Source organism: Nothobranchius furzeri, chromosome 1 (genome assembly GCF_043380555.1).
Source record: "Nothobranchius furzeri strain GRZ-AD chromosome 1, NfurGRZ-RIMD1, whole genome shotgun sequence".
In the NCBI taxonomy this organism is placed as follows: domain Eukaryota; kingdom Metazoa; phylum Chordata; class Actinopteri; order Cyprinodontiformes; family Nothobranchiidae; genus Nothobranchius; species Nothobranchius furzeri.
This window is the reverse complement of record NC_091741.1, coordinates 59,656,453-59,681,605: the sequence shown is the minus strand read 5'-3', so window position 1 is coordinate 59,681,605 and position 25,153 is coordinate 59,656,453. Positions and strand designations below refer to the sequence as shown.

Genomic DNA, 25,153 nt, shown 5'->3' with positions numbered 1-25,153 from the left:
AAGCTAAGCTAAAAAGATGGGTCTTGAGCCTGTTTCTAAAAACATGAACGTTCTGCGGCCCTGAGGTCCCCTGGCAGCTCGTTTATTGAATATTCCTAAAATAAATTAAGTCTAAAAAAATTGCTAATATCGTCTGACTGATATTGTACTGATATATTGTACTGTCTGCCCGTATCGTGATCTAATACACATCCCTAGTCCAAACTAATAAAACCTTTGACTCGATGAAAAACGTGTGAGCCCTTGGAAACAACTTTAAAGTTGCACGGGTTCCAACTGTTGCTACAATCTTGGACAGACTAATGAACTGGAGCAGCAGAGAGGAGAGCGTGTGCGCGTTACTCAAGCTGCTTGCTTCAGCGAAGGAAAAACCCTTTTTGACAAACACCGGTCTCTCTCAACTGTCTGTGCTCCTTAGGTTTACACTATTCTTCAGTCATGACTCAGACTCCATTTTTATTGCAGTTAGAAACCATTTTATGTGCTCCTCATAAACGGTCCGGGCGCTACACTTTGCACTTCAGAGTTTCACTTTTGTTTTCATGCATCGTTAAGAAATGTTAATAAAATTAGTTTTTAAATTTTTAAACAAATACAGAATGTCTACATGATAAGGCATCAAACATACATGGTATCCCTCACCTCCTTTTGAACACACCCTTAGTTTTGGAGAATCATCTTCTTACAGATAAAATCCCTTTAAAGTTTCTTTATAAGATGGTTCCTTCTCTCTTGTAGTATTTCAGAGTGTTGTCTGCGCCATCACATGTCCCAAAGGAGGAGAGAAGCGAGGCGGCAGGTCTTCATCGTCCAAAGCACCCACCAAACAGCCAGAGTCTCTACCCTCTAGAAGATCTGGACGCAACAGTAGAACCCAGGAGGAAAGTCCTGCATCAGATTCAAAATCACCAAGAAAGTTGAGTGTGTCGGACTCCGACTCATCTGCTGGTCAGTCTACCAAGCCGACCAAACCATCTCAGGTGCCGATCAAGAGGAAAGGTAAACGGGTAACAAACCGAAAGGCCAGTGGAAAACGAAAAGCCACGAGGAAAAATTCTTGCAGCACAGCAGCAAGTGAGGAGGAGGAGGAGGAGGAAGAGGGTGACGGAGGTGACAGCAATGAGATGATGGAAGATCCTCTTAAAGAGCAGGAGGTGAACAACTCAGAACAGCCGCATAATGATGCTGAAGGCGTCCTCAACGAAGAACAGAGTGGACTCTACTCTGATGATGCAGAAGGAGGTGCTGAATCTTTGAAGATTGAGGAAACTCACGATGAGACTCAGGAACAATCTGGTGAACAGCAACAAGAGGAAGAGGCTGGTGAAGACAACAGCAAGCACTCCTGTTCCTCCCCCTTAGCTTGTGACAGCCCCATCTCTGGGTCTGAGGACAAGAGAGAAGAAGAGCCAGCTAGTTCAGTTACTATCCAAGAAAAAGAGGATGAGGAAGAAGCTTCACATTCCCCTACCGACTCTCACAACACTCTACTAGAACCCCCGATGTCTCCTCAGAGCGGGGAGCACACGGAGCAGGATAACGACATGGAGATTAGTGTACCGTCTCAAGAAGCCCACCATGAAGACTCTTCAGAAGATTTAAAGGATAGCATATGCAAAGACTTGACTCAATCTGGTTTCCCAAAAACTGAAGAGCCTGAGGAAAATATAGCCAATCAAGAAGCAGGAACTTCTAAAGAAACTAACTTTGAGATTCCTGAATCAGCAGAATGTTTAGAAGATAAAAGCGACGAACCTAAGGAGAATGCCATGCCCAAGGAAGACACCACAACACCCAAGGAGGACAACGTGCCCCAGGAAGATCTAACAGTGTCCAAGGAGGACACTGCTCACCACGAAGTCACAACCCTCATGGATGATTGCATGTCCAAAGATGACACAAATGTGGTGCCCATGGATTGCGGTTCACCCATGAGCGAGCATGGGAATGATTTAATTTTTGAACCTTCAAATGACAAGACTACTGTTGCTGCTGCTGCTGCTGCTGCAAAGCTGCCTGCTCCAGAAATTCAAGTCGCCAAGGACGATTTTACAAAAAGACATCAGGAGAGAGAGAGGAGCCAAGAGAGGAAGAATGGAAAACAGCGGCGCTCTCGCTTCCACTCTCCAACATCCACCTGGTCGCCTCAAAGGGAGGCAAAGAAGGAACCATCTAGACGTTCTCGGTCAAGAGAACGTGATGGTAGTTTGCCCTCAAGTCAGCCCTCACGAGCTCGCAGCAGAGACAGAGATAGGGACGGAGAGCGAGACTACTCCAGGAGGGACCGAAGTCGTGAGAGGAGAAGGCGACGATCCAGGAGCCGTTCTAGATCGAGATCTAGGTCTCGATCTAGATCCAGATCTCGATCAAGAACCAGATCATACCGAAGAGGGCCCAGCCCTGAGAGAGGACTGTCCAGGGAACAGTCTCCCCAGAGGAAGGAACGTAGGAGTGGCTGGAGGTCTGGTCCTGGAGGTGGTTCTGGTCAAGACGGACGCAGACAAGGAGGCGCTGGCCGCTTTGAAAATGGTGTCCCTCCTGAAAATTCTCTTGATCGCCAAGGCTGGTCAGAAAATCCTGACTGGGTCACAGAAAAGACCCGGGGGAACGCTGAAGTCAGGAGCTGGGACAGCGTGGGCTCACGCTGGGGAGATCAGCACAGGAGCGGAGGAAACGGGGTGGAGCCACGCGGTCGGACTGGTCGCACAGGGTTTGAACGTGGCGGGGGTGCGGGGCAGGGTGGCAACTGTAGCTTGTATAACCAACAGGAAGAATCTGGTGACAGCCGCTGGCAGCCCAGAAACAACTTCTCAGGAACAGGCAACAATTCAGGGAACGACTCCTACAGCCGCTTTAACGAAAACCGGGGAGGCGGTCGTAAGAAGGAATCAGATGCAGGAGACTCTATGCTTGATCGGTCAGGCTGGTCCTCAGCATCCAGCTGGGCTGTGAGGAAGACGCTCCCCGCCGATGTGCAGGATTATTACTCCAAGAGGGAGAGAGGCGGACCCAGCAGCTGGAACCGACAAGAGGAAGAGACGCAGTCGCTGCTGGTAGCAGGTTTGTCTCGAGTCTCCTCATAGCCTTGATCAACAGAACTGTTCAGTTGTTTGTAAAAAGCTCTTGACTGATCTTTATGTGTAATCCCTGCTATGAAGAAGCATTACACAAAGGAGGAATCAGAAACACCAGCTAGTGTTATTTTAAGTCAACAATGTTTATAAACCACACTTCTTACAATGTTTGACTTCTTTAACCTGCTTTAACTACTTGACCGGGTATTGAAGTCACCCCACCCACTGGAAGATGAGGTGATGACTTCATTTTATTCTACTGTTACAAATATTCAGTTTTTAGTCTTAAAGTAATCTGAATAAAATTCGCAAGAGATTTCAAACATGAAGATGACAATATGGTCTGCTTAAGTCCATCTGCCGCTCCTGATGAAACCCGCTTGGTAGAAAAGCCGCTGAACATCAACAACAGAACAGTTGCTCCTGTACTGACTAAATTATGTGTAAGTAACCAATTGTGTTTTTGTTTTTAAATTCCCAGATCCCCCAAAGATCGATCCATCTCCCCAGGTCATCCCGGGGAACGCTCCGGTGGCTGTGATGAGTGTGCTTCCTCCTCATCCGTCTCAGATGGGTGTTCTTCACCATCAGTACCCGATCCAGACCCTGCCAGTGACCCTGCAACCTGCAGCACCCTACGCCATGCCACCCCAGGTCCCAGTGCACGTCCACCCTGCCGTACCACTGCTTCAGTTGCCTGCTGTTGGCGCTCAGAGCCTTCCACCCCCTCCGCCGCCGCCTCCCCCCATGCAGGCTGGCAACCAGACTTCACTCACAACAGCTCAGCCTGATGGTCACACAACTCAGGTAAAGGATGCAGTAGACCGTTATTTGAACTCAACTGAAACTAAACTCCAGTTTTAGATGTTTCTCTACTTTAACTCACTAATATGGCTTTCGCTCATTAGTGGGAGGTTGTTCTGAAAATCATCTTATCAGTGTAACAACGAATAGCGACCTTGATGAGTCATAAATCATTTGCATATTTATTATTGTTATTGCTTATAAAATTAAAGCATTTAAATACTTTTTTCTCACTAACTTTATAGATGTCTTAACATGTTCAGTTGCCCAACGTTCTTTTTTTATGGCCTCGTGTATTCTGAGCAGTCGGCAGAGTCCTTCACTGATCGTTTAGCAGCAATACTTTTTATGCCAATGAATTTGTCTTCCGGATGGAACATTGCTTACTTCCAAGTCTGTTTTGCAACACGTACATTTATTTACATCAACAAAAAGCTAGGAATCTTGTGATTCCAGTGATGTATGGCAGTCAGGTAGTCTAGAAATCTTCACCAGCTGTAGTAAAAAGATTTTAATCTGCAGGTCGAACTAGCCACACTCAACTGCAGCCTCAGCAGTTCTACCATTGGCTTGATCAGTTTTTGTGTCGCCAATCACAGTGCTCTGTTTGTTGGGCTGGCTTTGCACAATATCTGAGAAATACTACAAAGATGGCGTCAGTTTAGGAACGACGCTCATTTTGAAACGGCTTTAACATCCACGTTTGAACTCTTTAGACTTGGACTCTTCTTTGAGACATGAGCAGATTGAGGTACTTAAGTACTTTATTTAGAAAAAAACATGTATTTGCTTCTTCGATCGTGTTTAGCAGGCTTCCCTGTTGACTTATTTCTGTAGTGATGAGTATGTTACGTTGTTTGTTGCTCTGACTGGTTCTAGCACTGTCCAGTTGCGTGCAGAGACAGTTTGAAGGACAACCGTAAATTCCACCCCACCAGATTGTTTCAAAGGCTCGTGGCAAAACTATAAATTTACACATGTAGGATGTGGCCAACCGATAAATCGGTCTACCTCTAATTCATATGTTGCCTGACCTTAACGTGCAGCCTCTTCTCCGACTGTAAAATTGTAAAACTCACAACAGACGTGAATCCTAAGTAGGTCATGTTTTTGCCCTGCAGTTTAAAATCAGTCTATTACCAGGGCTGCCAACTCTCACGCATTTGACCCTCTTCACATGCTTTCACGCCACACCTCCAGTATGTCACGCTGCAGCATCAACCCCGCGCTCTCATGGCAAGCTTACAGAGTCGAGCCGGTCCCGTCTCCCCGGCTCTCTCGCATTGAACAGTTCAAAAGTTGGCAGCCTTGTATTATTACATATTTAGTAATTAATTAGCTGTAAAGTTTGTACCTGTTTTAGTATTTCTGAGTGTATTTTAACACATTCTTGAAACATTTCTTCTCAGTATCATGATTTTTATTCAGTTTTATTTGTAATATTAATAAAACTAAACTAACAAAACTAATTGAATGGATTTGGATTTGAAAGTGTCTAATAGTCTCTGTGTTGCTGTAGATGGTGAGCACAGTTGTTGGTTTCATCAAACCCACGCTCCTTCCTACTCCAACCAAAGTAAGTGTTGCCGCGGTGACCCAAGGCCAGGTGCAACCATCCTCTACCACTCAGTCCAGCCAGCATAGCAAGGCTCAAGCTGACAGCTCCAAAAAGGAAAAGGTACCTACCCGAAACCCTGACTCTTTCCACATAAGTCGAGTTTTTACCCACCACTCCTGTTTTGTGTTTGTCTCAGAAACAACAGATCCAAGAGAAAGCTGTAAGTGAAGTTAAGACCGCCATCAAACCGTTTTACCAAAAGAAGGAAATCACAAAGGAGGAGTACAAGGAGATTGTCAGGAAAGCAGTAGAGAAGGTAACCACACACACACTCACACACACACACACAATGAATCAGGTGATAAATGCCACAAGTAAAACTTGATCTGGTTCTCTCAGGTTTGTCACAGTAAGAGTGGAGAGGTGAACTCCAGTAAAGTGGCCAACCTGGTAAAAGCTTACGTGGACAAATACAAACACGCCCGCAAGAAATGACCTTCTGCTGGAGCACGACGCCCTCATAGACCCAATCTGCTGCTCAAGTGCAATTTCCTCCTGCTGGAGTTTGGCCTCCGAGGTGAACGACGACGGAGAGCCAGTGTGGTCTTTTCTTTTGATATCTTAACTTTTATTCAATGAAGATTTCTTTTTTTTTTAAATAGATTTACATATTTTGTTAGAAAAGAATGAATTCATCACAAATTGTAATGCAAGAGCCCTTTATTTTGCATAACTGACCAGACTTGGGGACTACTGGATGAAGCAACACAGCTTGGAGAGCTTGGATGATGGATACTCAAGATAAGGGTGGTCTGGAGTCTTCTGTAGCATCCTGATTGCGTTAATCGATATTTGAATATTAAAATCTTTTTAAGAAAAGTATATTAATTCAAACAAACTCCTGGTCAAAAAGTGCTTTGTCTTTATAATGAAGCTTTGTGGCCCAATGAAGGGCTGGAATCTGCTGACTGATTGTAATCTGGTCCCTGATTGGATCCAAGGTGACAACCCCAATTAGCAGTGGGTGTTTCAGGTTTTGTCTGGAGACGAGGGGGTTGAACATGACCCCGCCCCCTTTTGAATGTGTAATAAGTACTTATTTGTGAACACGAACTGTCCCAAGTATCCTGAGAGCAGTGGGGGAAAAAATCAGCTGCTTTATTGTGTGCTGTTCATCAGAGAAGGCTCTGACTGCAGGTGAAGGGTGCATCTACAGCTCTAAGCCACCAGGTGGCGCTACAGCTCCTGTTTCTGTGTAAATGCTTAGTTTTAATTTTAATGCTCAGTATCTCATATTTACTTTTTGATAATTTTTGTAGAAAACCGTATGATATTTGCGCTCTTTGAAAGGAAGTTTGACTGTGCACCACCCAGTGAGCCCCTCAGAGTAATGTGGCTTTTGTCCCACTGTCTAGAAACAATACGTCTGTTTTCCTGAACACAAAAGATCTAAATAAAAACCACAGTTTTATTTCATTTGTTTGCTTCAGTCTGGTGTTGTGATAGTTGAATGCGGAAATAATTAATCAATCACCTATTAGAGCAAACTGAATTAACTCATAAACAAAATTAAATGTTATAGTTTGATGCTTGAAATTTAAAGAGAACTGACAGCAATAGAAATGTTAATGCTGCTGCCAATGGGGCATTGCGGGCATATCAACTTGCTGGGCGAAAACCAGAAGTTATTTAGACAAATGCCTAGAGCTGTGAGCGGCAGAAGACACTGAAACTTGGGTGCAGATATAAAGAGTCTCTTCAACAAAACCTTTCTAGATAGTTTGTGATTTATGAAGCGGAGATTGCGTGAAGCTGTGCGGACTCCATGTTTTATAGGTCACAAACCTACTTGGCGTAAGTACTTTTTTTTTTTTTTGCTGAGCTTAAGTACGGTTTTAGTAAGGATTCTATGCAATATTTGGTAAATGAGACCCCAGGACACGTTGAAGCTAATCTGCCATTTTGGCTGTTAATACAGCCACACAAGGTTACACAGGTTGGTGTTGTAAAATCAGCATCTCATTGAAATAATAACCATATTTTGTTGCTATTTTTTATAATTCATTAATGAAACGTTTTTTAAACGTGACAACAAAACTTCTAATTTTAGGTGAGAGAATAAACATCGAATTCTAATCTCTGAAAAAGTCAGATCTAATCTAATAATAGTTTCTTAGACTTACTTTTTGCCTCAAATTTCTGAATAAGTGATCAAAGCTTAAATTTATTATTATTTCTTCACTGTGCTTTAAGGGGCTCAGCATGTAGGTAACTGAAACCGCAGCACCTTGTCTGTTAGAACCTTCATTGTGTTTATCGAACGTTTAATTCGTGAGTTTACAGCATTTCCTCCTCCGTGCTCCCTCACGCTTGTTTTGGTGGTTCGAGAACTTTCCACACACGCTGCGGATCTGCGTTAAAGTCCCGCCTCCGTTTGATTGACATCAACACGGAAAACTGTCAATAATGCGGGAAAGTGAGTCACAATTTGCGGGACACGTGAAAAGTACTGAAAATGCGGGAGTATCCCGCACAAAGCGGGACATCTGGTCACCCTACGGTCATGTAGCACGAAACACCGCAGACTGGTTTGGAAATTCCTTCACGAATGCTGCCAACGGCCACATCCTCTCAGCTAATCCAACAGGGAGGAATCTCTGCGCCTGGTATTTGGTCGTTACGGTGCAGCGTTAACTTCTCTTCTGTACATCCGAGCCATGACACAATGGCAGCAGGAGTTGACCTTCCTCGTGTTGGGCGTTCCTCTGCGGACCACTAGAGGACAGCAAGACTTCTACACTGAAATTGTTTGTAATTCTGTTACCAGGGAGATTTCTTACAATTAAATCAATGTTTGTCTGTCTGGTTTGAGGGCAATCATCTTCATCAACCATCCCAGAAGATGTAACTCCACAAATCCTTAAAGAGCAAGTCACCCCCAAATAAACTATTTTTTTCTGATAAACTATATAAATGCGTGTCTAATCGTGCTGCAGACACGTGTAGCCAATAGTTTTGCACTTTAGTGCATCTTAGTTAAAATTTAAAATTTCTGCCGGAAACTGTCAGTGTTGTACCGTTGTCAGGTAAAAACTCTTCACTGCATTTGAATTTAAATCTGACATCGCCATTGGCTAAGAGGTATGCTATGATGTAAACTGGTAGATTATGATGTCACAATGTCGTGAGTGTGTGTATTTGTAGTGGCTCCACCCTCTCCGTCTGCTAGGCAACAGCATTTGTTGCATTTTTCAAACATGAAGTGGGAGTGAAGTACGCTTCTTGTAAGGGGTGACTTGCTCTTTAAGAGCTAATGAAATGAATCAGCTTGTGAAAATAATTCATGTTTTTTCAGATAAAATGCATTGGTAGTTTAAATATTAGGTGATATCATCAGTATTAGGTTGGACGTCCTTTTGCCTTTAGATCTATCTCATTTCTTCTTGCTACAGATGTTCTGATTGATTTTAACATGAAAGCATCACAATGTTGCTACAGATTTTTCAGCAGCATTGTCATGTGAGTGTCCCATTCCAGATTAGAACTGGGTTCCAAGGTCAAAACATCTACTGACCAAAAACAAAACAACACAAAGACTTGTCTCACAGGTTTGTTCTGTAGAAGTGACATATGTATTCACAACTTTTGCGACATCTCTCCCCTAAGGGGCGAGCCCCCCACTTTTGGAGCACGTGCACTAAACCGAGTCATGGTCATACATGGTAGTGGTAGTGTGATGGTCTGGTGCTGCTCCAGGACCACTTGATGTTAAAGACTGAACCATGGATTCTGATCTCTCACAAGACCTGAAGGAGAATATCTGACCTTTGACCTAAACAGGCCGTTCCATTATAGCTGAATTAGAAATTACTTCAGGCTAATGTGAGGGCATGAACATACTGTAATTTAGTCTGATATAACATACTGAGATACTTAGATCTGATACAATTTACTGTACAACTCACAGCTGCTCTTGATGAACATAACATCTATGATAGCTTCCAGTCAGGTTTTTGTAGAGCTCATTCTACTGAAACAGCTCTTCTTAGGGTCTCTAATGACCTTCTGACTCACAGTGATGCAGGGGACTGTTCTGTTCTGGTCCTGCTGGACCTGACTGCAGCCTTTGACACTGTTGCCCATCACCTGCTACTGGAGAGGCTGAGAGACAAGGAAGGCCAATCAGGATCTGCTCTGGAGTGGTTCTCCTATCTGTCTGAGCATTCCTTCTCTGTAGCCGTCTCAAAGTTTCGGTCCTCCTCCACCCCCCTCACCCATGGTGTCCCACAAGGATCTGTGCTGGGGCCTCTACTTTGCTTCCTCTGCAGCACATCCTGAGCTCCTTTAAAGGAATCTCCTACCATCTTTATGCAAATGACATCCAACTGTACATCTCCGTTAAGCCCCATGAGATGTCTAAGTTGCAGCTGTTACACATCTGCTTAGACTCTATCAAAACCTGGATGGCTGGGAGCTTTCTTCAGCTGAATGAAGATAAGACAGAGATCCTCGTCTGTGCCCCAGACAAGCTGGTTCCCAAAGTCAGAGACTCTCTTGGTCAGCTTGCCTCTCACACCAAACCTTCCATCAGGAATCTTGGCGTGACCTTTGACCCAGCTCTCACCCTGGATTCTCATGTCAGTTATCTTGTTCACTCTTCCTTCTTCCATCTCAGGAACGTTGCTAAGCTGAGCTCCATTCTGTCCTGCTCTGAACTTAAGACAGTTATCCACACCTTCATACATTGGTGACTTTCACAGTCCCTACACCCCCAGCAGGTCCCTGAGGTCCAGTGACCAAAGCCTACTGGTTGTGCAGCGCACCAGGCTAAAGACCAAAGGTGACAGATCATGTGCTGCTGTGGCCCCCAGACTCTGGAACTCTCTGGCCTGAGATCAGTGGACTCAGTGGTCTCCTTTAAAAAGCAACTGAAACTCACATGTTCAAGCTGGCTTTTGTGTGACCTTCAACACCACCCTCTCCTTATTCTGCTCTTTCTACCTTTCCCAGGATCCACTGATTTCCCTCTTTCCTTTTCCTTACATTTTTATTCACAAGTTTTTTTTCTTTCTCATTTTTACGATATATCTTTAATCATTTAAGTTTTTTATCCTTTTAATTTTTTTTACTTTTGTTCATGTGAAGCGCCTCGTGATATTTTCTTGAGTCACCAGATCATTTTCTTTCTTTTCCTTTCAAAGGGTAGTTTAGGACCATTCACGATTTCTACTTCATTCTGTAGGTTAGGTGTAACTTTATGTAAGTTAGATCTAATGAACGCATTTAAAACTTCTTCCTTTTCACTTTTTAAATCAAAATACCGTAAATCCTCTAATACAGGCCCGGGCCTGTATTTGACTCAAGCTCATCAAGCTCCAGGCCTTTATTGGAAGGAGGGCCAGTATTAGAGGCAGGCCTCTATTTCTATTTGAGCAAAATGAACTATGGTTCGCTGGAGTTTTTGACAATTAAAAGTGCGCCCACATTTTCAAAGTTAAACACATTTCTTTTAACAACGGTAGTTCCTGCTTCAGCCCTCTCCCCCCTCCCCCTGCTTCAGCCCTCTCCCCCCTCCCCCTGCGCAGCGGCTGCAAACTCACTGATGCGCCTGCAGCCTCTCGGAGTTCCTGCTGCTCTAAACATTAAAATAATTATTTCATTTTCTGTTCCTCACTTCTGATGACCTTCAATGGTGTCTGTTTGTTGCAACCAGCAGGTACAAAAACTAACTTGTTTTTATTTGACTATTTTTCTGTCCTGTCTGTTCTTCCTGCATCTCCTCTCAATCCTAAAGAAAAACTGCTACCTGGGTTCATATATATTCACCTCATGAGTTACCTTTGAACTGCAGTTCTAAAAGATCTACCGACCGCAAAAACAGCGGAGCGCTTGCTGTTTGGCGGTTGTATCAGTGATCAGTGCGTCGGAGGACAAGGTGATGCGCGCAGCGTCCCGCTCCACAGCATGCAGCGAAACACATCAGGCGCAAATAAAAGACAGAAAAAATTAAAGGAAATGAACTGACATGAACGATCGCGTGTTAAATTAGTTTTTGAGGTGGCGACACCTGATTGTTACTGTGGCCGTGCTCAGGAGGCAGATCTACCGACCGCGAAAACAGCTGAGCGCTCCCTGCTGTGATCTGTGCGTCGGAGGACAAGTTGATGCGCCCCGCTCCACAGCAGCGATACACATCAGGCGCAAATAAAAGACAGAAAACATTAAAAATTAACCGACATGAACGATCGCGTGTCAGTACCTACGGTCTGGCACTTGAGTTTTACCCCCAAAAAGAGAATGTGATCATACGATAATTCAATAGGGAGCGTGGTTTCACAGACGCGGAAGTGATAGCGTCGGTGAAACGCCGGCTGATCTAGGAAACCCCCGAGCGTTCGAGCGTCAACGAAGTGACACGGAAATGCCGGGCTTTCCAGAAGTAAGTAAGATAACTTACTATGAGCTGATAGTTCGTTGGATTGATCGGTAGGTTGGAAACTCTGATCGTGAATCTGAAGAAACGATGACTGAGTGGTGAGCTGGAAAGGCAACTTCCGTTTATAGCCGCGGTTTGTGACGTAGGTGCGACGTGAAGGGAATCCCCGCGAGGGGCATGCTGGGAGTCCCTACTTCGCGGATTTTCACCTATCGCGGCCAGGTCTGGAACGCATCTACCGCGATAAACGAGGGATTACTGTAGTTCATACACACCCTACTGCTGCTCTCCAGAGTGTTCTGCAGCATAATCAGCACGTTCTCTTTGAACTTGATAGTGTAATGACCTGGCTGGGGTTGTAAGCCAGGTGCATTCTGGGTATTGTGTTATATGTGTTTCCTATCGTTCTGCTAGTTCCTATGTGCTGATTTGCGTGTTGTGTGAGTGTTATGTAAGCCACAGGGAAGGTGATGTGTGTTCTGTGGAGTGGGTTGAATTAGCATGGTTAACTGACACCGTGACTCTGTGTGGTAGGAGCGTGATAGAGGATCGTGTCTGTAGCGTTACAAAGCGTTGAAGAAAAGGCCTAATAAAGGTCTGCGTGAACCTCTACTGCCTCCTGCTGGTTGATTTGGGAACTATAACCCTGCCGCTGGGACGCTCGTACTTGCTTGTTACCACGTGCCATCCGGCCACAATAAGAGACCGGCCATTATTTACCTCCGCTGACTCTGACACCGGCCAAAATTGGAGACCCGGCCTTTAATTGAATACCGGCCTGTATTAGAGGATTTACGGTAACATCCTTTTGTCAGACTTGTCATCAGTTATTACAAACACCTGATTATCGTTATTCCTTCCTGGTACCCACCCAACACATTTGCACATAGTGTGAGTGTGACACTCTCGATTGCATTGCACCCTTTTATTATACATTCATTGCCTCCAAGGGTAGTTATTAGGTTTATGGGCTCACTTTATCATTGTCCCTTTAATGGATTAAATCATTTCAAAAGGCACTTTATATTTACGGAGGTATTTTCTTTGCCTGAAATTGAAATGTATTTATTTTATTTGTTGATGCTTCTATAGACACAAACAGGCCGGCACAAGAGCTCAGGTTCTAGAGTGTAGTTGATTTTATTTGGACATTTATTACAAAATATACAATGTTTCATTGAAACAAGAGTTTAGAAGCGATGGAACTGGTGTTCTCTTGAACCGCGCTGGGCGACAAGAACGTTTTGCTGATCCATCATCTTTGTATTCAGGGGCTTAAAAAAACCGCATCACAAATTCACCTTTCGTCTCGTTTGCAGCTCTAAACCACTCTTATTAAAAAGTGAAAATTAAAATATTTACACTTGATCAATAGATTATATGTACACACATATATACACACACACACGGTATATAAATACAATAAAATACATCAAATTACACTGATTTAACGGTCTCCCCCATAAATAGTTGACAGAACAGTTTTTATGATGCGTGTTGGATGAACAGTGGGCCGTTTTGTGACATTTCGTGTTCTTCATGGTGAAACGTTCAGACAGCACAAAACGTGCAACCACACTCAATAACACTCAAACCTCAAGATCACGGCCGTGAAAGATCGTACCCGACTCTGCTGCGGTGTTTGCAAATGTAACAATACTACAACCACTGAATGTGGTCAAATATGAAGTATTCTCCTATACAGAAAAAAAATTCTACGTTTCCCTTCTCCCCGCTGCGGAGCGGAGAGGTGGAACCGGAAGGCTCAGCGGCCTGAAAGCAGTAGTGTTGTTGCTGCGCGTGTTGTTCCAAGATCTTCAGGAAGCTTTAGTGTAAATACCGTTTACAAGAGTTCCAATAGATGTATATATATATAATACTCTGCAGTCGTCACAGTCTGGTTGTGTTCACCGGTATACGTGAGCCTCCAACATTTAAACAAGATCCAGAGTCTTAGTAAAAATACTGAAGAGTTGGTGAAAATGTGCTGAACTCTTAAGTGCTTTTAAATATACAAAGATGCCTCAAACACACAAGCACACACACATTTTTGGCAAGGTTAAAAACAGAAACTTAACAAAAACTGCGAGAAAGATTTTCAAGTCTACACGTGGCCTCCTGTCAGTCTTCAGGGTGATTCTTGCTGAATTCAGAGGTAAAAAAAAGAAAACCAGCTACAGCTACGAGGCACGTACTTGTTTTTCTGCTGTAACTTTATATATATATATATATATATATATATATATATATATATATATATATGAAAAGGAATGAGAACGATTAAAAAATATACAACAAAAGAGAAAAAAAGCAAGTAAAATCACCATCTCTGTGGTCTACAACAACCTATTGTACAAAGTTCAAATGCATTCTCTTGGAATGACCAGACCTGTTGCTCAGTGGGTTAAAGCGGAGCATCAAGTCCATTTCTGTGGGGTTTCGCTTCTTTATTACCGGTTTTGATCTTGGTTGTGCATTTGAGTCCAGCTCTCAGAGCTTCCACTCCCACAGCAGGACGACCTCTAGTGCTTTGTTTTGTCTACGCTGTTGGCGACCCAGTCATAGATGATGAGAGTCATGCTGCCAAACATCACTAGGATTCCACTGACCAGGAAGAGGAGAGCCTGAGGAGGAAATAAAGAGCACGATTAGCAGGGTTACTTTTTCTAACAAACCAGGTAACGTGCTTTAGAAAGGTTCCTGATTTATTTGATCAGAAACTAAACAGACTTCAAAAACAACTCCTTTGATGAATTCTTACCCCAATCTTTTGCACAGACTTCATCGACTCCTTCTTGACCAGTTTGATGTAGAAAGCCGAGGGTAGGATGAAGACCAGCATGGAAGCAGCAGAGGCGCCTGACAAAAAGAAAATCACAAAGGTTACATTAACCTAGTAACAAAATCAAATTACATTTGAGAATTTTACTACTAAATTTTAAAGACTTCCTCAAAATCTATATAGATCTTCTGCCCTCTGCTGGGGAATGTAAGAGTTACAAGAACTTAATATTGTTTCAATATTAACAATACATTTTTTGTTTTAACCAACAGGTCTTCTGCCCTCTAGTGGGAAATCTGCTAACTACAGGTAAAAAGTACCCATTCTTTTAAAAACTATATTTTATTATTGTTATCTAATACATTTTCTGATATTTCCTGTTTTAGGCTGTGAATGGTTGAGACACCTCTGCCCAGTAACTCATGAGGATACTAACCGAAGAAGCCAAACATATCCTTGATGGTGGGGACAAAGATGACCAGAGCGTTGGTGCCACCCAGCAGAACCAGGGTGATGATGAAGTGACGAACCCAGCTGAAGTCCTTATGGGAGCCCAGGAGGTGGATGATTGAGGTACGAATCTGTGGAGAAGAACAGAAGGGTCACCTCAGAGGAGGTGTTACTTCTACTGACAGATCGTAGAAGTGACTCAAGAGTCCTAAAACTTACGGGGAAGAGAACCACGGGGACAGTGAGTGTGACGGCAGCCAGCACGGCCAGACGGACGATCAGCAGCAGAACATCGTCTTTGTAGATCTTAGAGTACGTGTGCAGCAGCTCGGCCTCAACGTTGACTGTGAAGGACAACAGAGAGAACCTTAATCACAGCTGGAGAAACCTAAACGTATTGTTTTCCTGATATATGCTCTTTTATAACCAGGGAGACGTTCCTGATACATTTCAGATACATGCATCGGGTGGCTTTTTCACAGCGTTGCATAAGTGGCCCCAAATACCACGACTAAATATGAACCCAACATTGATTAACACGAGCTTTGTTCCTCTGTGAGACTCACTGTTGAAGGTGAGGTATCCGAAGAGGGCAGCCAGCAGGTACATGATGAACATGGCCGTGAAGGACACGTTGGCCACGTTCTGCATCTTCTTACGAGAGCGGCTGTTGAGGAAAGCACAGAGAGGATGTCTTGTTAGACAAAAGGCCCGACTGTTATCGTTCCTGGGAACATGGAGGCTTTTGCACTTACTCTTTGAGCTCCTCGTACATGGGCAGGATGGTAGGGTGGCACACAAAGGCAAAGATCAGGATGGGCAGAGCGTAGACCGTCTGGAAGGAGCCAAACATCACATTAGATTCCCACCATTTCACTCCAGATTTTCAGATTCACGAATCTAAGAGTTTACCTGTGAGTTGATGACCACGTATTTTGGTGTGCAGACATCCTCGGTGGAGTTGATGGTGCTGGGGGTGCTGTTAGCCATTAGCGCGGTTTCATTCACAGCATCGAGGAAAGGCAGAGGGCACGGGATCTGGAACTTCTTTATGATCACCTAAAGGAAAAAGATAAACATGTTTATGATTTCAGCTTTAATAAAAAAAAACTGGACATGAGCAGCTTCTAGTGACATCACTATTTATATTAAACGAGTCATCTAGCAGATAAGTGGAACCAAATTAGGATTTCAGACTCTCGTCTCTGGCAGCATTGCGTCATTTTTCCCTATCCTACATTATTAGTAGGATTTATCTGGAACTCTCTTATGCAACAACATGTAAATCTAAGTGGGAGGAGCCAAAGTGGGCTCACACTCACCACAATCAGGAAGAACACCATGCAGAGGAGGGACAAACCACTGGTGTAACCAAGGTAACCTGAGAGGATAAACACAAGTCTAAGTGGGTTGTTCCAATCAACTAATCACTTAAACAAAATGGCACGTACACACACGTGCACACACACACGCACGCACACACACACTCACACACACACACACCTTACCTAAATTTCGGAGCAGTGAGAGAGGCAGGATGATGCAGAGTGACACCAGCAGCACCAGATAGTCTCCGTTTGTGTACCATTCACTGGAAGGTAAACAACACATCAAGGTTTATTTTAGGTTCTGATCAGTCACTTCCGTCTCAAACAAACTCGTTAACCAGCAAAGAACTATTTCAAAACCTGAACGCTTCTAAAACGACACCTAAATCTGCAGCTGCGGGCGGGGAGGAGATCTAAGCCAACAGCTGACCCAGTCCAGCCTGCGCAGGATGACGACATCACGCTCAGAAATAGACACAACAAAGCTGCTCTGAGGAGCCGGGCTCCACATCAATATTTAAAGTTGGGGTGAGGTCGCAGTGAGCTCACTCTGCGCCATCTCCACGCAGAACCGACCTCATCTACTGAAGGGGCTCTTTGACGATGTTATGAAGTGCTGGCGCTGTTTCAGTAAACACCCAAAGCCCCCCCCCCCCCTCAATAACAACAAACACCAGCTGCAAATAAAATATATCCTTTATTTGATTTACTTAAATGTATTGTTTAGCCGTCTAAAATAACAAACCAGGTAAACTGAACTGCTGCAGGTCACGCATTTCTGCTCTCTCACCACTAGACGGTGCTTGTGAGCAGTGTTTACTGTCCCAGTTTGAAAACAAAACTGCCTGTGCCCTAAAATGGCACACTGCCTAAAAGAACAGTTCAGTCAGCCGTTTTAGTTTTAAATGACATCTATTTAAGGTTTTTAGGGGGTAAATACTCACTCCTTTGCTCCCGTAAAAGCTTCGATGACGATGGGCAGCTCATATTTGATGATGTAGAGGTAGCTCGACATGGCTGCCAAGACAAAATTAAGAGCGGCTTGTACAATTTACTGAATAATAAAACAAAAACACGTATTCTCCTCGGTAGAGGTTTGGTTTCAGTCCCTCACCTCCAATGTTCTGCATGGTGATGGCGCAGGAGGCTGCTAGTTTTCCTGGCATCCCAAAGGCTTTTTGGCCCAACTCCTCATAAACACGAGCACCTTCGGAGAAAAACAGAAGCATGTGTACCTTGTGATGCTTAAACAACAAGGTACACAGCAGCTGGGGAAAGGCTCACCTCCTTCGTTGGCCGTCTTCAGCAGCAAGTGGACAGAATACAGAGAGAAGATGGCCACGGACACCAGGAGAAGTCTGTAAACACACCAGTAGGATATTTAGCTGTTGAGTCATCACCAAAGTGTGAGTGTCGGAGAAAAAAAACGATAAAACAATCGATGCTAAAGTGATGAACTAATGTGCTTTTCTGATGGTCGACAAACATTTTGAGCTGTTTGAAGGTTTTTTTAAAAAACGTCGAACGCAGTTTTTAATTGCAGGAGCAGAAAACCGCTGAATCGGGCCGACCAAGGGTAATTGGCACCTCCAGTTGCATCAGCTGGTTTGTAAAGGACGAAAGGTTTCCCTGTATGGGATCCTCTTAACCTGTCTAGGACGCTGCAGAGGCAGCACAGTCTGTCCTGTGGTATTTATAGTTCAGGTGAAAATTAATCCTCCTGTGCCATTTGAGCCTCAACGTGCCGAGGTGTAGGATTTTCTCTCAGCCCAAGCTGATAAAGCGGCCTCACTTTTATCTGAGTTTTTCTAAGAAATTCCTCACCCTTATCACTTTGAACACACCGATCCTCACACTTCAGATGGTATTTTATGGCAGCCTGTTAGTTAAAAGACAAATGTGTCACACTCAAAGGAGCTATTAAGGGCTGTATAATCCCAGCTTCCTGTAGACACTGGTTTCTGATTGGTCAGCCCCTCGGCTCCATTCATGATCTCCTACATTGGCGTGCCTCTGTGTTTACGTAATGCTGGTGCATCAGGATTAGCCGGGCTAAGCAGCTTCTCCTGCCACCGTGTGTTTGTAAAACAACCCACAACGTCCAACTGAACACTGGAAAAGGCTCTCAACCCTCAAAATCAAACTGTAGATTAATGACAAGACAAACAGCTCCAGTGAATTTTACACCAATTCATTTGAAACTATTATATTATGCTTTTTCTTTCTTCTGGAAACAATCAGGAGTTTTAAATCCAGAGTTGGATCCCAACTTTGGAAACTTCTGCTGACAGAATACATATTCTATCTCAGTTTGGATTCAATTCGATTCAAAAATACTTTATTAATCCCAGAGGGAAATTGATTAAACATATTGAAGTCAGACGTCCAATTTAAACTTGTGCTTTATCTAATCTTTAGTTTTGTTTTGCCTTGCAGTAAAGAAAATAAAACAACACCAGCAGATAAGATAATCTAGGACTGATTATCTGTCTTTAACTACAGATGTTATGCACTGGCAAGCCAACAGGGGGCAAGAAAAAATAACCCTCCTCATACTTTAATATACTGCAAACATGATAACACATCATCAAAAACGCTAAAACTAAGAACTTCTGACCCAACACCTGCCTTTGTCAAGGTCGAGCAGCAGCTGCTGAACACAACCCTGCAGAGCTGAGACCTTGAAGCAGCAGAAGATAAAGCCACAGCTGGCTGCTCTGATTCTGACGCAGGTCTCAGGGAACTCATGTTCTGTGTGATGCTTACATGAACAGGGCAATGCCAGTGTTGGCCATGGCGAACGACAGGCCCAGGATGCCACTGCCCATGATGGCGTTGCCAAGGTTAAACACCGACATACCGAAGGAGGCATTGCCCTGATGCTGAGGAGGAAACGCAGCATGTCAGAGACGATGGAAACAAAACAAACACCAACTGTTGACAAACATGAAAGCAGCTCTTACATATTCTGTCTCATACTTCTTCTTTCCTGCACTCTCATGGAGGAAGTTTTGACTCTCTGGGTCTGTATCCAGATATTGGCTTTAAAAGAAAAAAAAATGTATTTAGATGATTTGTTGTGAATATATATATATATATATATATATATATATATATATATATATATATATATATATATATATATATATATACACACACATATATATTATATACATACACAAACACATATATATATTATATACATACACACACACACATATATATGAACTGAGCCTCACCCATTCAGATTGACTTTTTTAAATTCTGGGTAAGGGATGTCATTGGAGCTGAGGCTGTCATCATCTTCAGCAGCATTTAGACACTTCATCTCAGTTTTGGAAGCGGCGCGTGTCTCACCGGGCATCTTACAGCTGGAAAAACCCAGAAAAGTGCTCATTAATTGGCTGTATTTACATGTATTTCCTGCTGCGTCACGTTTCTGAGCAACAGAAACCTGCGCGCTCATTAGCATAACGTAAAGAATATCACGTGGCTTGTCTCCGAGAAGAAGGGCGTGGCTTGCGAGGATGCGATGACGCACCGGTAAGTGGAAAAATACCGGAGTTGCATCCTCATCATCAGTAAAGGAGACTGAGCGACCCCCCCCCCCCCCCAAAAAAAGAATAAAAATACCGCAGTGCGCGCGCTGCTGCTTTTTAAATATTTACCATCATAATAATAAACTAAATATTTAGTAAGCAGTTTGCTATCCTTGTGTGAGGCTTTTTCGCTTATATAAGATGAAGTTTGTGACTCAGTAAAACGCCCTACATTAAAATACAAAAAAAAAAAAAACTTTAAATAAAGACAAAAACATATATTTCTTTGACACATAAAAGCACACCACACCAGTTCCATTTTATGGGATTTTTTCCACATCCGGCTCCAACAGAAACAAAGACACGTGTTGTTTCTATGTCTAATCCTTTTTCCTCCCTCGCGGACCTGGCTCCCTGACTCACTCATCCAACGTTACATCTAAACAGGCAGCGTTTTAAAATATAAAAGACAAAAGCACCATCACCTTACACATATTTATTCATATAAACAATTATGACCTGGCATAGTTTTCTTTTAGTTCATAACAAGTTTTTAAAAAATCTAACTTAACATGAGAAATCTAATTTTTTCTATTAACTTATCCCACACCATTCTCTGTTTATGACCGACATAATTCAGAAATAAAAGGTTAAACTGACAGTGAGATGAAACCAGAGAAAATATGAACTAAATTCAAATTTCAGAGACCTTCCTGTAATTTGAATCACTGTCCCTCCCATCTGGTAATTTTCCAGCAGCCGCTCATTGATACCGGCATTCTTACCTTATGAAGCAAGAAGAGGAATCCAAAATCCCTTTAGATGAGGAGAGAAAAGAAAAAGATCCCGACAATTTCTTCACAAAAATGTTTTTAAAAAATCCTTGAGAAGGGTTATCTTAAATATTAAACGAGTGAATGAAAGAAACAAATCAGAAGATCTGAATCAGACTTCACTACAGAAATATAAAACACAAATAGTGGATCTCTAAGGAGTCACTGAGGAGATATTATTGGATTATTTACTGATTAATTTCCGCAGATGCGAAGCGACCAGAAAGGAGAGGATGTTCTGCTGAAGGAGGAGACAAGACTCACCCTTTATATGTATTGCATCAGATCGAGGGAGTTGGAGATGAGGGGGAGGAGTCCTCCAGTGGGGGGAGGAGAAGGAGACGGGATACGCGCACACGGCGTGTGTGACGTCCATTGTATACAAACAGAGCCTGGAGTCTCCTGGAAAACCACAGGATTCCACCGGGAGCCTATTAAAAGTGGTCTCCAAGAAAACCTCTCTTAAGAAGTTGTATAATCATGGCACAAAATGAAAAACGCTAAGCCTAACCCCATGAAAAACGCTGTCTGAATATGTCTTTAAACACTTTAAATACTTTAATAGAGTACCCAACAAAGAACCCAACCACAATAATAAACAAACAAATTAATAAACCCAAACCCAGAAAATACAACTCAGTAGTTTTCTTTTTTATCTTTGGCCAATTATATATATATATATATATATATATATATATATATATAAAAGCAATAAAATGTTGAACTTTGTCAACTGCTTCCACTGAACGTAGCTGTAACCCTAATATATTACTATTAAGTTAAAAGTAAATAAGTGCCCATATTGCACATTTGATGGTGGTTCATGAGTGCATTTGAGAGAATTTTGGCCTTGTGCCATCATTTGCCTCGGAAGATGACTGATAATGCAACACGTCCTTTACTGCTACAACTGTGCTGAGCCCCACCACTGTGGCTTTACCGGGTTGGTATGGTGTTTGTTATGGCTCAATGACTTCTCACAAATGGTGGTTTGTCTGTACCTTAGCTTGGTATTTCTTTTCAACCTTATTCTTTTTTACCTACTGTTTCTGAACCACTTGATTTAAACATTCATTTTACATCGATCTTTACTTACTAGCTTGTTTACATGGAGTATCTGCGCAGATCAGGGAGGTTAAAAGCAGTTTGAGTGGGATTACACACACACCATGTGACAAGGCTCATCTTGATCCTCATTCACGCTGCTAGGTCTTCCCGTTGCCTTGCATGTGTTTGTGTGTAAGGCAAATCCTCAAGTGCTCTGTTTCCAGATGTATTATTAATACCAGCGTTACAAAGAGACCAGTCATTCATGTGTGAGTAAAACACCTCAAAATCAGCCTTAATCGCATCATATGTTAATAAATTTGCAAAAAATGAATGTTTGTGTTGTTTAAACCTATTTGATTTTCAAACAATACTTTCTAACTGCAGTAATCCCAAATTAAAGATTAATGGTTGTAAATTATTCATCCTTGTGAGTTTGACTCAGCCGAGTCAAGGAAGCATGCTTCATCAGTTACAGGTGTAGCAGAAAGGCGTTGGACAAGATCATGTGACAGCAGGAGTTGTAAAAATAAATGTGGCTGAAAATAAATAAATCTTTCTTAGTCAAAATGTTACAAAATGGTGTTATGCCGGTAAATCCTTAACCACTTTACAAAATGTTCACAGCCTCACAATCACTTTGGCTTTCTGATCATGTGGTGAGCTCAGAAAAGAACAGAGCCAGGCGAGAAGCTGACCGATGACTCGTCATAATGTACACAATACACTTTTAAAACCAGTTTAACCGAGTCACTTAAGAGGGGCATGTGCAGTGTTATGGGTTTCTGTGGTAACACAGGAAATGCTTTTATAACTGCCCTCTGCAAAAAGGGAAGCAAGCAGGCCATAATGTTTTTGCCATATATCTCATGAACCGCTGGATGGATCTGAATGAAAACTCAGAAAGCAGTCGTTACAACTGATCGACCTTTGGAATCATTGCAGCTGAATAAGGCTGCCACAGCTATGTTAGCATGTTAGCCAACACAAAAATGACTACAATCACGGTTTTCCACTGCATGTGTAAGCAGCAGAGCGTAAAGTAGTTGATGCGTTTTACCTGCATTCCCACCTGAAATGTTTCAGACGTGAAACGGCAGCGACAGCGTTCCATGCAGGTCACACACGACACGACCTGAAGATTGCAGGATGATACAGAATTTTGACACATCAAGCAAGCAAGGAAAACGACGATGACGTGTATCCAAAATTATCTGTGGTTTAACTTCTGATCTGTTTACCTCGGCTATGAAAGGTTTCACAAGAAATGAATCACTTTTATTTTACTAGATGAGCAAATGGAAATCTGCATGGGACTTTTAATTTGAAAGTTTCCAGATGTTTTACACTGCTTATGTGATTGATTTCCTGCACCTGATCTGAACTGCTGAGCTTCACACATTCTGGGAGCACATCGCGTACAAAACAGGACACTTTGCTTTGCGGTCGGTGGAAACGCACCCATCTACTATAACAGCGGCTAACTGCTGCATACTGTGCTTCATGTACGTTACACAACGCTGACGCGTCTAGTGGAAAGGTCTACTCTTTTAAGTATGGTTTTCACTGCAGCTACCCACTTAAACATTCTTCCTCTCCTGATAATAACATTTTACTTTCTTTGACATTGAATGTGCTACTACTAGTTTTCCTGTTTAATTATAGATTCACTAGGATAAATACAATAAAGTTTATCTCTCACCAAATAGAATATTTAATAAGAAATCACAATGTAACCATAGAAACACTGGGTATATATGTTGTGTGAGTGTGTGTGTGTGTGTGTGTGTGTGTGTGTGTGTATGTGTGTGTGATTCTCTGGAGGTTTCCTCCTGTTAAAAGGGAATTTTCCTCTCCACTGTCACTGCATGCTTGCTTGGTATGAGGATTGCTGTAAAGTCACTGACACTAGTCAGTGACTTGATGCAATTTGCTGGGTTCCTTATATAGGAAACTTTTTACTGACTGGCTTAATGAACTGACCTGAATTGGAATGTTTATTATGTGAAGTGCCTTGAGACGACTCGTTGTGATTTGGCGCTATATAAATAAACTTGAATTGAATTTTCATGTTCACCCCTTTTATCATTTCATTCTTTAGCTATGTTTGTTTTGTTCCTTATTTCCTCAGCTCTTCTTGTGATGTTTACTCACATGGGCCAGTTGCTTCAATCAACAAACCCATTCCTAACAGGTAAAAAGTCCTTTGTTTCTCAGTTTCATCCTCCTGTTTCTCACTCTCTGGTCCGCTGAGTGTTTCCCTGTACTTCTGGTCTGTAAATCTGTTTAAGTTCATTATAATATGACCTATTTTTGTACCATCTACCTCTAAGTATAACTATTCTCTGGAGTTGCCTCAACTAGCTCAGATGTTTTGATGTTTTGTTCATGGGCGACGAATGGAGCAAGAAATGGATATATGGATCAGGGTTTTGTCTTCACTGACCGGGATCTGCTCCAGTTTGTAACAGTCAAGAAAGAGATGAACCAAGAGGCAAAACTCTTAATTTACTGGTCCGTTTATGTTCCGTCCTTACCCAAGGTCACAAGATCAGCCTTACAGGTAAGAAAAGGCCCTCCATCTTCCAAGGTGACATAAAAACTTGACCAAAACAATTATAATTTTATCATTTCTCAACATAAGATATTAGTTTAAAACTCTGGATTGAAAGGTTAATTTATTCAGCATTAACTTGTACATATGCTCCTTCAGAGTGCATGTGGCAAGTGTTCTGATAAAATCAGAGAAGTTCAAAGCAAAAGAGTAATGTTTATGGTTTCGCTCTCTGTCTTCTCACATTTCCGTCTCTGTCGGTCAGCTTCACACATTTGCATTTCTGCAGTCAGACTTTGTGCAGACCTTTTTTCTGAGCTCTTATCACATCTTAACTGGATCAAAACTAGAGTAGGGTGAAAGAGGTTCAGTAGCAGTGGCAAAGGTGCTCTGAAATGTTCAATAAAACATAAATTAAAACAAAAGCTTCTAGGAAACTACCAGGATGGGCTGAAGAAAATGAATGCACGAAAGCAAAAAAGTAAAAGCATTTGTCAAAATCCTGGTAGAGCAACTTTTCTGTGGTCTGTACAGAAAAAAGGGCGTGATCAGTAAGTTTTATGAGAAGAATGAAGGGAGGTTGAGGAAAAACTGGTTAGTATCAAAGCGTCTCCTGCAAGCGCCACTATGATTAGTCATTTTAAAACTTCCTCTTAAAAACACATCAACAAACTCAGCTGTCACAAACTGTGGCAGCTGCTTATAATAATGCCCACTTTGTCACAAGAACATCCAGAGCCACTGTGAG

At 42.6% G+C, this 25,153-nt stretch overlaps 2 protein-coding genes and 1 long non-coding RNA gene across 4 annotated transcripts in view; 2 read left to right on the top strand and 1 right to left on the bottom strand.

Annotated features, from left to right (window-relative positions):
* Positions 1-6,432, top strand: part of scaf11 (SR-related CTD-associated factor 11) — a 50,506-nt gene extending 44,074 nt beyond the window's left edge. For both annotated transcript variants that reach the window (XM_015955269.3, XM_015955275.3), the window contains 5 exons: positions 739-3,060; positions 3,556-3,881; positions 5,398-5,556; positions 5,633-5,752; positions 5,836-6,432. In XM_015955269.3, coding sequence (XP_015810755.3) covers positions 739-3,060; positions 3,556-3,881; positions 5,398-5,556; positions 5,633-5,752; positions 5,836-5,931 — 3,023 coding nt within the window. In that variant the 3' untranslated portion in view covers positions 5,932-6,432. The remainder of the gene's footprint in view (positions 1-738; positions 3,061-3,555; positions 3,882-5,397; positions 5,557-5,632; positions 5,753-5,835) is intronic.
* Positions 6,433-14,202: 7,770 nt separating this feature from the next.
* Positions 14,203-21,044, bottom strand: slc38a2 (solute carrier family 38 member 2). The gene is made up of 16 exons (XM_054739509.2): positions 20,757-21,044; positions 19,672-19,803; positions 19,396-19,474; positions 19,199-19,314; positions 17,717-17,790; positions 17,547-17,639; positions 17,377-17,449; positions 16,613-16,695; positions 16,427-16,485; positions 16,017-16,163; positions 15,860-15,939; positions 15,671-15,771; positions 15,324-15,448; positions 15,091-15,235; positions 14,634-14,731; positions 14,203-14,496 (listed from the first exon to the last, which is right to left on the bottom strand). Exons 2-16 carry the CDS (start codon positions 19,794-19,796, stop codon positions 14,395-14,397), a joined length of 1,500 nt encoding a protein of 499 aa, XP_054595484.1. The 5' UTR covers positions 19,797-19,803; positions 20,757-21,044; the 3' UTR covers positions 14,203-14,394.
* Positions 14,648-15,130, top strand: LOC129162963 (uncharacterized). Its single transcript, XR_008562973.2, has 3 exons — positions 14,648-14,754; positions 14,927-14,963; positions 15,041-15,130. It is a non-coding gene; the product is annotated as an uncharacterized lncRNA (long non-coding RNA).
* Positions 21,045-25,153: the final 4,109 nt, after the last annotated feature.